Below are 11,364 nucleotides of genomic sequence, written 5' to 3'. Positions count from 1 at the left end.
AAATAAACAACTGACGAATGTTAAGGACGTAAATAATAAATTGTAACATTCGATTGAGAAATGTAAAGCCTTCTCTAGAAGTGCGTAAAATAACGTCAATCAGCAACAAACAGACAGACTGACGCCAATCAAATTTCTAGATAAATTTCCTTGTTCATAAAAAGATTCACATCTTGAAGATTGACTGACCTTCATAGATTAGATTTAGAATTTATAGAGAACTAGATGACGCCCGCAACTCCGTTGCACCAAAATTCGTTTTTCGCGCGGGAACCGTACATTTTTCCGGGATAAAAACTATCCTATGTCCTTTCTCGGGACTCAAAGTATCTCCATGTCAAATTTCAGCAAAATCGGTTCAGCGGTTTGGACGTGAAGAGATAGTATGGATATAGCTCTTTTATACTAGACTGCTGTGGAAGCCTGAATCATAGATAAATAAATCGTCATAAATGGGACATACGATAACTTGTCTAAATTCTCGCTAGACAACGCTAACTACAGTTCTACAATTATTATCTTGGCGCGTGGCAAAATATATCAAAACTTAGGGCAGAGTAGACATAGTCGTTATGTCTATTGTGCTTAGGGCGCTTTACCTGTCAAGCATGTCATCGCCGGCATCAGCCTTACTCCCGAAACTGATATCGATTTCGATTTTCGATTTCAACGGTTTTTGACACTTTAGACATGCTTTAGACATCTAATAGCGCACGATCGTGCTGCGGATCGGTTTGAAACTAATCAACCTCAATGGATTTTGCTATTCCTGACAGCTATGCTAGCGCACGATCGGGCTGTGGCTCATTTCGGAACTAATCAGCATCGAAACATTCCCTAAATCGAAATTTTAGGTGCTCGCGACAAACAAAATTGTCTGAGAATCGACTTTCAGATCGTGTACAAACGTCAAATTCACGGTAGCAACAGAGGCATCGACATCTATTGAGATCGATTGTTGCCGAGTTAGGTATTGTAAGCGTTTTTAGCAATGATATTCTATGTTACTAACGTAACTAGATTGGAAGTTTACGGTAGCAACGCGTTGCCACTTCGAAGATGCCTGCAGGCATATCTCACATACATAATGACATAACGAATATATGACTTGACATTGTCTTTTGAACAAAAAAGTGGTTACGCATTTCTGAGAATCTTTTGTAAGACATTGCTACTCTAGTATTTTAGAAACTCATTGGTTTTTAGGGTCACTGTGGTATCGATTGGTATGGTTTCATTTCATTTTTTGTTGATAATTTATTTATAAATATTAATTCATTATTATTTTAACATAATAATATAGCTCGCCTGCAAGCTTATTTAATGTGATTGATGGCATCTCCAATGGAGCTCTACAGCTATACGGTCCCATTTAAGTTTGGTATCGTGCTTAGCTTGGCTCGCCCGCATGTACCCTTTTGCGATTCCTGGATTTTCTTCCAGGAATCTCAACAGCATTTATATTTTATACTTAGGTTTTTTTTTTATGAAAGAAGGGGACAAACGAGCAAACGGGTCACCTGATGGAAAGCAACTTCCGTCGCCCATGGACACTCGCAGCATCAGAAGAGCTGCAGGTGCCTTGCCGGCCTTTTAAGAGGAAATAGGGTAATAGGGGAGGGTAGGGATGGGAAGGGAAGGGAATAGGGGAGGATAGGGAAGGGAATTGGGCCTCCGGTAAACTCACTCGGCGAAACACAGCGCAAGCGCTGTTTCACGCCCGTTTTCTGTGAGAACGTGGTATTTCTCCGGTCGAGCCGGCCCATTCGTGCCGAAGCATGGCTCTCCCACGAATAAATAAGTAAGGTGCGTCGGACGGACCATTATTTTCCAAATAAAAACTAACTTTTGATGTCGGCATGCAGGGATACAAATTTTACAAATTTTATACTTAATCTATGTAACATCTTCTATATATCTATACAGGGTGTAACAAAAACAAGTGATAATACTTTAGGGTGTGTACGTGCTCCTTGTAGAGAGTTCACTGTGAAAGTAGCAGCGCTGAAAGACCAACATTTTTTTTCACTTTTGTATGGGGAAACTCGTGACGCTCGGGCCCTTGCCCATACAAAAGTGAAAAAAAATGTTCGTCTTTCAGAGCTGCTACTTTCACAGTGAACTCTCTACAAGGAACATGTACACACCCTAAAGTATTATCACTAGTTTTTGTTACACACTGTATATATATATACTTATAATATACTTATATCTACACTACTATTATAAAGAGGAAAGATTTGATTTTTTGTTTGTTTGTTTGTTTGAGTCGAATAGGCTCCGAAACTACTGGACCGATTTGAAAAATTCTTTTACCATTGGAATCCTGCATTATTTCTGCTGAACATAGGCTAATTTTTATTTTGGAAAAATATAAGGTTCCGTAAGATATTTGGGATTTTCGGACGCAAGGTTTAAAAAATCAACCAGAAAAGTTACTTATTTTGCGTACGCTGCCTAAACTATAAAAGATAGAGGCATAAAATGTTCTAAGTAATTATAGATCTTTTAAATATCTACAAAAAAGTCCGCGACACACTATACCTATCTATGTTGAGTGTGGCACAATAACCATTTTTTTATTAAAAAATCTAGATTTTTTTTTGGACTATATTTAAATGCGTTTATTTAAATCATGCTATTGACCCTTATCAAAATAAATTATTTCATCACTAAGTACAGTTAATGTAGATAATATTCGGTCTTTGAATGATTAAAATTGGACGTTTGGTTTTAATGTTATGGCGAAATTAAAATATTACGATTTCTGCTGCACGTTGCGAATTGGGCGTCAAGGCGCGATGCGCGGGTGTGCGTGCGGTAGGGGGGAGATTTAATTATCAGTGCCACAGACTCGCCCGGAGAGTCCACGTAAATATTACCTCGATCGTGGGAATCGCAGACACAATAGATTTTCAATAGTTATGCGACAGCCGGGTGCTGCTTTATTGATTTGATATAGACTATCGTGCTTCATTATTATAATCCTAATTTCAAAAAAGCTTTAAAAGTTATGACTACGAAAGTAATATTTTTAGAACTTTTTAAAATAAGTTTTGAATGACTATTATTTTTGATTGCTATTATAATTCATTAATTTCTTTAACTATAAATCTCCAATAGCGGCAGCCGGCTGCCAGCATAACAATTGAAGATCTATTGTGTCTGCGATACCCACGATGCCGATGCACGATGGAAGTATTAATGCATATTTTTTAATCCACACTATTTCTGCTGAATATAGGCTATATTTAATGAGAGAAAAAAGGGAACCGTATTAAGTGTTAATAATTGTGTGAAAAATCTACCAAAATATTCCTTCTTGCTTATGCTTTATAAATTATAGACTATACTTACTTATCGCAAAGTGATGTACTATAGTCTTATAGAGGACATTAATATCAACGTAAAAGTCCGCGATATCGTATGTCTGACTACTACAATTATTATTATCTTACAATAACTACTTTTTAATCTAAAAATATGCAATAGTAACGTTGCGCTGGTACAAACCATGCCAAACTACTTATCAGCAGGTATTAGTACTTACCAGATTTAATAATCTATACTTCTATACTAATATTATAAATGCGAAAGTATCTCTGTCTGTTTGTCTGTCTGTCTGTCTGTCTGTCTGTCTCGCTTTCACGCCAAAACTACCGAACCGATTGTAATGAAATTTTGTATACAGATAGTCTAAAGCCTAAGAAAGGACATAGGCTACTTTTTTACTGGAAAAAAAGGTTGTAAGGGGGTGAAAATACGAAAATTTGTTCAAATTAAGTTAGTTCCAAAAATTCATACTAGATGGCGCCGTGCGTCTTTTACATCGCGCTAACGCTTGACTAACATCTTTCTATAAGAGGTGGTATCATCATGCCTTCGAGTCCCGATTTTTTTTCGATTGTTATTTCTTTTCTACGTTATTTAATAAGTCAGTACTTAATATTATAATATACATTATACAGTGACGTAACCTTAAACCTATCAATGATAAATAGTTTATGGGTAAAGTTAAGGGGGCTAAATAAGCTTTAAAATTTGGCATAATATATAAAGTTTAATTTAAAAAAAATGAAATATTATGTGCACACTGCACAGCTGTTTTGATTTAAGGGGTACCAGGGTTTTTTTTTATAAAAGCTTTTGACACAAATTTTGTTGACATCGCGCGCTATAAACTGAAGTCCACGCGGACGAAGTCGCGGGCAACAGCTAGTACTTAAATAAAATTGGAGTCTGTTTGTAATATTGAAAGAACCGTTTTTTACTACATGCATATGAATGTATGTAGGTACATACACCAAAACAACATTTTTACAATTTTTGTCTGTATGTCTGTCTGTCTGTCTCTTTGTTCCGGCTAATCTCTGAAACGGCTGGAGCTATTTTGCCGGGACTTTTTTGGTAGATAGCTGATGTAGTAAGGTGTAACTTGGGCTACTTTTTAACCGACTTCCAAAAAGGAGGAGGTTATATTTTACTTTTTTCATATTTGTTAGCGGACTATCCATCTTTGTTATTATACTATGTTGACGCGGACGAAGTCGCGGGCAACAGCTAGTATTTCATATTTTTCGTAACCTTCTAATAATTTTAAATAACAATACAACGTTGCCATAACGACGTTGACAAGACGCCATGGCAACATCTCGATTTTGATACGATTTTGTTTCGGAATTCCTAGGTACGCGTTACAATGACATCAAAAACGAAATCGAAATCAGACTCGTATCAAGTTGATATCAGTTTCGGGAGTAAGGCACCTGGTCCGCATGAAGGTTTCCCGCATCTTATATTTTTTTCCTAGCGTTTTGCATGGGCGTAGCCACACTGGGGCAACTGGGGCGCTTGCCCCACCCTGGCTCTGACCTATAAGGTGCCTAACTAAACAGAAAAAAAAATTCAACTAACTACAATCATAATATCCGTACAGCTCGAGAAGGCATTAAATGCACGTGGCGAAAAAAGGAACTAACGCTGCCATCATACAAAAACGTCATTTTTTACAGTTCTCCTTTACCAGCAGCGCTCCCGCCGCTTTGGCAGGTTGACTGCTGCCCCACCCTGAGCCCAAGCCTGGCTACGCCCATTGTCGTTTTGTCATCCACATGCGGACCAGCGGGGCTAAAATAGTCGCTTTGGAGAATCATATTATGAATCATATAATTGAATTCATTTTTTTAATCGCAAAATGGTCAGTCTGCTTGCAATTTATGTATATACTGTACTCGGCGAAATATGGCGGTAGCGGTCATTGACTCCTTGTCAAAAACTTGTAATTTTCTATACAAAGCCGCGATTGACAACATCTGACACTTCATTGTCAATCACGGTTTATATAGAAAATGACAAGTTTTGGACAGGGAGTCAATGACCGCTACCGCCATGTTTCGCCGAGTACAATATAGTATTTTTTTTTATAATTCGCACAATTCGTACTAATTTGACATTCGTCAGTTTGACAGTTTTGACAATTCATTGTCTGAATTGATTTGAGGAATTGCAAAATGTGACCAATTTAGGCCCGCAGATCCGCGCGCGGGTGACAACACGCTTGACAGGAAAATCACCATTATACCGTCTAAGCCCGGCCGCACATTGTCCGAATTCTGATCAGAAACAGTTGAATTTCGCCGGACCGCCACCCCGCACACTATCCGAAATATCCTTCCGGCGAGTTCGAGCTCACTCGGCTCAGTACAAAATGTAACAGACAGCGCGGTTGTTCAACTGTTTCTGATCAGAAATTTCGGACTCCCGCCGGAACGCACTCTGTTCATACATTTTGTTGTAGACCCCGCACACTATCAGAATTTCTTAGGTGTCAAAATGTATGAGCGGGGCGGGGCCGGGCTAAAGTCGCCTCTATATGACGGCCATATCATATATCGGCGTTAAGAGTATAAGTTTCCTTGCTAAAATTGAAGTAGCTATTCGAACTTTGCATCACTCACGCGACACCTATGCACTTATCAATCATCAATGTCATACAAATACCACTACAAAGTTATCAGTCTGTAGAAAAATGTCGCGGCGACATTTTTGTCTCCGGATAGCGGGATTACCTATTTTGATATAAGTAATTTACAGTGGTAACAATGCGTCATACGTATTATCTCAAAACGGTGTTGGTTTAAGCAAATTCTTTTATCTCGAGTGTTACGAGTTATCACTTTGTTGTAATCTCAAGATTTGATATCCCGATTACATTGTTTTATAAAATAATTAACAGAGGATATTGTTTATGACAGGTAATATTATAAATCTTATTATTTAACACTTTTAACACACAGCATTCTTTTTAAAAAGTTGTAACTAAAAGTATGATATCGAAATAGCGCCCCTAAGGCGAACAATTGTAACTAATTTAATCATAAAGTTAATATAAGGTAGATTAACTTTATGAATTTAATGTCATACGAGTTACAGCTTAATAACATCCTCAATCCACACTCAAACTGACAACAACTCAAACTGAGCGTCGGAGTGGGTGATGTAAATCTTGCTATCCATGCTCTTATATAATTGCCATTCGCGGGGATACCGGATAGCAAGCAATTTCCATCACCAGTAGATAAATACTAGAAACAACAGGAGTTACGTCACACAACAAACGACGTTTGTCAATTTTTAAGTGATCAAAATTTACGTAATTAACAAAAACTATACATTATTGAGAAAGTATATCAGCGTGAATTACCCTTATATTATAAGACGTATCTAGCCATAATTACTAGGTACTTATGTGCAATTTTCATATGTTGTAAACGTAATCTTTACACAGTATCTTACACGATAAATTGTAGTAAATTGTCTTGAAATCTTTGTACTATTATTATTTATTATCAATTATGTATAACCCTAATCTTAGATGTGGCTCTAGCGAGTCTAGCGCCTATCGTACAAAGTGTTAATATTTTTGACAGAATTCTAGTTTGTGTTCCAAGATTAGCTACTATTATTCATGACGTTAAGATAGGTCAGTAAGTATTCTATGACATAATAATATTTTCCTTTACAAAAAGTGTTAAGTATATCGTTGGGGTAAAAGTTTCTTCGCATTTTATATAAAAATTCAAAAGGTTTTTTTTATCAAGTTTATTTACAATTGACTAAAGTATATAGACCGTGCCACTTTGTTCGATAACTTTTTGCCATCTTGTTGGTAGGCACTGACCTCTATAATACACTGGACAGGGGACAGGCTATGCCGTACAAAATGACAGCTAGTTTTTGTGCCGATTTGAAGCGCCGCGGTGAACTAATTACATAGAAAATGACAACCGCCATTTGCAAAATAGTAGTTCCAAGTACACTCACCACTGCTTTCACATAGCAATCAGCGCCAATATGGCGACTTTCAAATAGGAACATTTTATTGATAGCGATCGCCTGTCCAGTGTATTATAGAGGTCAGTGTTGGTAGGGCTTGCAGCGACGTCTTCCGTTTCTTATCAGCACTTATCAGCGCCAATAAGGCGACTTTCAAATATGCACATTTTATTGATAGCGATCGCCTGTCTAGTGTATTATAGAGGTCAGTGCTTTGGGCATGGGCGTACCGAGGGGGGGCGGCAGGGATGGATCATGTTGACGTCCCTACTAAGTATATTATCTAGTACTTTTATCTATAAAAATTAAAAATTAAGAAAACGAATTTTTGCCATTTGTTTGCAATACAATATTTTTACAACTAAAAATTATAATTTTTTTCTTTATAAACACCTAGCTTATGAAAAATCTGATTTGCGAACGATCGATTCCTTATCAACGCACGCGCGTCGCCGTTCTATCTTGATTTATTTCTGTGGTTAGCACTGTCTGGCCACTCTCGCCTACATGGTAGGTGCAATCAAGGCATTTAGGCAGACGTTTTATAACTCATAGGGCCTAATAATTACACTTATCGAATAGGGTAGCGAGACAGTGACGTGCCCTCGGCCGAACACTCGATAATATTATGTTTAAGCCGCGTCTCCACTAGGCAACATTTAGCGCGCGACACGTGACGCTCAACATGTACGGCAACGCTGCACAACAGCGCGCGATGTTGCCAGCTGACGCGCAACATGACGCGCGGCTTGTTGTTTGTTTAAAGAGAATTGCATCAATTGTCGTCAAGTGGAGACGCGCGCAACAATGTCCGTAGTGTGGTCTAACGAACAAGTGCTCAAATTAAGCGAACTGTACCAAAACTATGAACGTCTATGAGATACTGCTCACAGATACTATAAAAAAAATTATAACCACTGCCACTAAAATCAACACAAGTTCCTCTGGCGACGACTGACGTAAAGTAGATGCGTAGACAGACAACGTTGTTCATCAAAAGTCCCGCGCTGACTTTCAACATGTTGGGCAACTTGTTGTCCAGCATGTTGCGCGTGAATTGTTGCTTAGTGGAAACGAGGCTTTAGTATGCTCTCGGCCAACCAAATTGTCTGTTTGCACCACCTGTTAGATTCCGCATGTCGCACCATTTGTATGGAAACGAGCGTACCATAACAAACGTGCCCATTATCTAGGTCAACATTTCTATTTGAATTTCTACAGTTCAATACGGCACTTTTTGGCAATTAGGCATTTTTAAAATTCCGATTGACGTCCGATTTCGATAGCAGACTAAAGAGCAGCCTTACGAAAGACGAGCATTGCTCGTCGTTTGGAAACGCGATATGGCACGAGAAGTACATACACATGCGGTATCTATCTTGATCTGTCTGTGGTCAAATACAATAAACATACACTAACTTCTTAATGTGGTTTGCACTGTACTCGGTAGGTGTAAGCAAGGCAATAGATCTTAGAAGTTCGTTTGCGGCTGATCGAAGCGATTCATCGCCAATATTATAACGTAAAAACACATGGGCTATTTCGTGATTAAAAAAACAAAATACAAAAAACTTACTTCATTTTAGAACAACGAGTAACTTAAAATCTACAATGTCTTACGTCAAAAACTAGTACACATAGTTACACATATTTTGTACATTTATATTTTTCTTTCATTCTCTCTATGGTAGGTAGCATATATGATATACCCTGCTTTCTTATAGGCTGACTGGCGAGGCAGTTAGCTGCTAAAATAGATTGCCCATTTACCAGAGTAGCCAACCATTTGAACTCGTATAAGTTGTATTTTTTACTTATGTATTTTGAGGGTAGGTTTTAAAACACCATTCCAGTACTTTAGTACTATTGGATTTCAGAAAAAGCTGTGCTTTTGTAACAAAACAAAGAGGTTACATTTTATCAGCATAGATATTTTATAAAATGTTGTGGCTAAGAATTCTTTGGTTGACACATTAAACTGTGATGAAAAAAGCTTTACAAACTTTTCTCTATAACATTATTTTTATACGTATTTTAAGCAAATTTTCAATTTTGTATATCTTTAGCAATTCTGTAATCACACTGTTTTAACTCCTAACACCTTGGTGTAATAAGTGTCTTAAATTATAATTCTTATGCTACTTAATTATCATCACAGATTATTGTTAAACATGTACCTTACATAATGTAATAGATTGTTGTCATGTTAAGATTAGTGTTTTTGCATGTACTGGTATAACTTGTAAAAAAAATGCGAAACTTGCACTAGGAACTGTTAGTATAACACTTAAAAATTAACAAGGCACCTCGTTCTAAGAAAACTGTATTGAGGTAGTTGCCAAGTTAATTGCTGCGTGTCTTGTGTTAGCATATGATTTGAAAATGGAATTTATTTGAGCAAGTTTTTTTTAATTTAAATGTCTCGCAGCCAGCACGAGTGAGTATGGATAATACTGTACGTTTGTGGAAGCAGATTTGTACTACAAATAATATAATCTAAAGGATTTATCAAACACTTGTTTGATAATATGTCAAATAAACCTAGTGACATTTCCTGTGTTCCCAGACTAAAAAAAAACAACAAAAAAACGACATAGCTTTGAACTATACATATATAATGTGTAACTATGTTAAAATTTCAAGTGAGCAACGTTTACAACAAACATCACAGATTATATATAATCTTGAACATTAACGGAACAGTCAAACCATTTAGAGTCAAGCAACAAATTGACGAGGAAATACTAATAAACAATGCACTTGTGTCACTTCTAAATCTTCTCGATTTTGTGCACTTTTTGCGTTATTTTTAGTTGACTTTTTCAAACTTATCCAATAGCTACATCGTTACATAGTTGCCCCTTCATTCGCTCGCCTCTAAAATTACATTTTGATAAAATAAAACAAAATAAAAGAAAATATACAAATGGAAAACTTGATATAGTTAAGTACAACTGTATGAAGACATTATGAACTTTGTGCAAGCGTGAATGTACCACTTGATAATAAAAGCTTTGTATCATCGGTCAAGTCATTGTGACGAAATCAAACTTGAAAATACTGATTGATTGCATAAAACTTTGTCACAAATCTAAAAATTAATCCAGTGTTTTTAAATGGAGAATAGTATAACTAGTTCACTGGGATACACAATGCTTTCAAATGGAAGAAGAGAATCTTATTTCAAACAAAAACAAACTTTAAAAACTCTTATTATCAAACAGTACATATATATAACTAATAGTTTAACTCCCAAACGTAAAAAACTTGTCAGAAAATAGTTTTGTATGAGGTTCGTCCTCCGATATCACACACGGTCACAAGCACCAAACAGTTGCACCATCTGTCTCGCTCGCACTTTATTCTCTCTCGCTCTTCACCACTCTTCATCAGGCTCCTGTCCCTGTTCCGCGGCCGCTGAGGTGGCGTTATTAAAATCCTGAAGAAAAAACAGCAAATTAATATTTTCGAAGCGTCTATTCCACGTCTAGTCTATGGTCTAAAGCTGGCGAGAAAAAATGGCGAGTCAAAGTAATGTCAATATATTCAAAAACTAAAAAACTACCAAGTACTACAGTAGAAATATTCCTTTTTTACCTCATCATCCGAAGTTCCCTTTTGAATGCGATAAACAAACAGTGTTTTGATTGAATGTTGTGAGAAAAGGATATAATTAAGTTTAACTACAACCTACCTAGCAAGGCTTTAGTTTAACTAAAGCCATGTTTGATCTGTCGTCTATTTCACTCGCACACACATTTTGCTATCTTGTTTCCATAGATAGAAGCTTGCTAGCAATATTTTCTTGCACAAATGAAAAACACAAACAGCCGTAGGTCAATAGTCTTTAAATCTTTAGTACTCCACGGCCGGAATAGAGAAGAAAAGAGTCTAATTCTTAGGGGATATTTACTTACTGAGTAACAATGGTGAAATTGATTCATGAACAATTAGCAAGCTACACTATTCTGTTGGGTTATCAAGTCAATGTGTGTCGCGATTTTTATTATTTGCACGTCAAAATATGAG

The 11,364-nt window shown here is 36.9% G+C and overlaps 1 protein-coding gene across 1 annotated transcript in view; it reads right to left on the bottom strand.

The window, feature by feature from the left end:
• Positions 1–8,897: 8,897 nt before the first annotated feature.
• LOC121737358 (ATP-dependent RNA helicase vasa) overlaps positions 8,898–11,364 on the bottom strand; it is a 36,329-nt gene continuing 33,862 nt past the window's right edge. The window contains exon 14 of the mRNA XM_042129024.1: positions 8,898–10,774. Coding sequence (XP_041984958.1) covers positions 10,712–10,774 — 63 coding nt within the window. The 3' untranslated portion in view covers positions 8,898–10,711. The remainder of the gene's footprint in view (positions 10,775–11,364) is intronic.

Source organism: Aricia agestis, chromosome 20 (genome assembly GCF_905147365.1).
Source record: "Aricia agestis chromosome 20, ilAriAges1.1, whole genome shotgun sequence".
In the NCBI taxonomy this organism is placed as follows: domain Eukaryota; kingdom Metazoa; phylum Arthropoda; class Insecta; order Lepidoptera; family Lycaenidae; genus Aricia; species Aricia agestis.
This window is presented reverse-complemented; position numbering and strand designations above follow the sequence as displayed.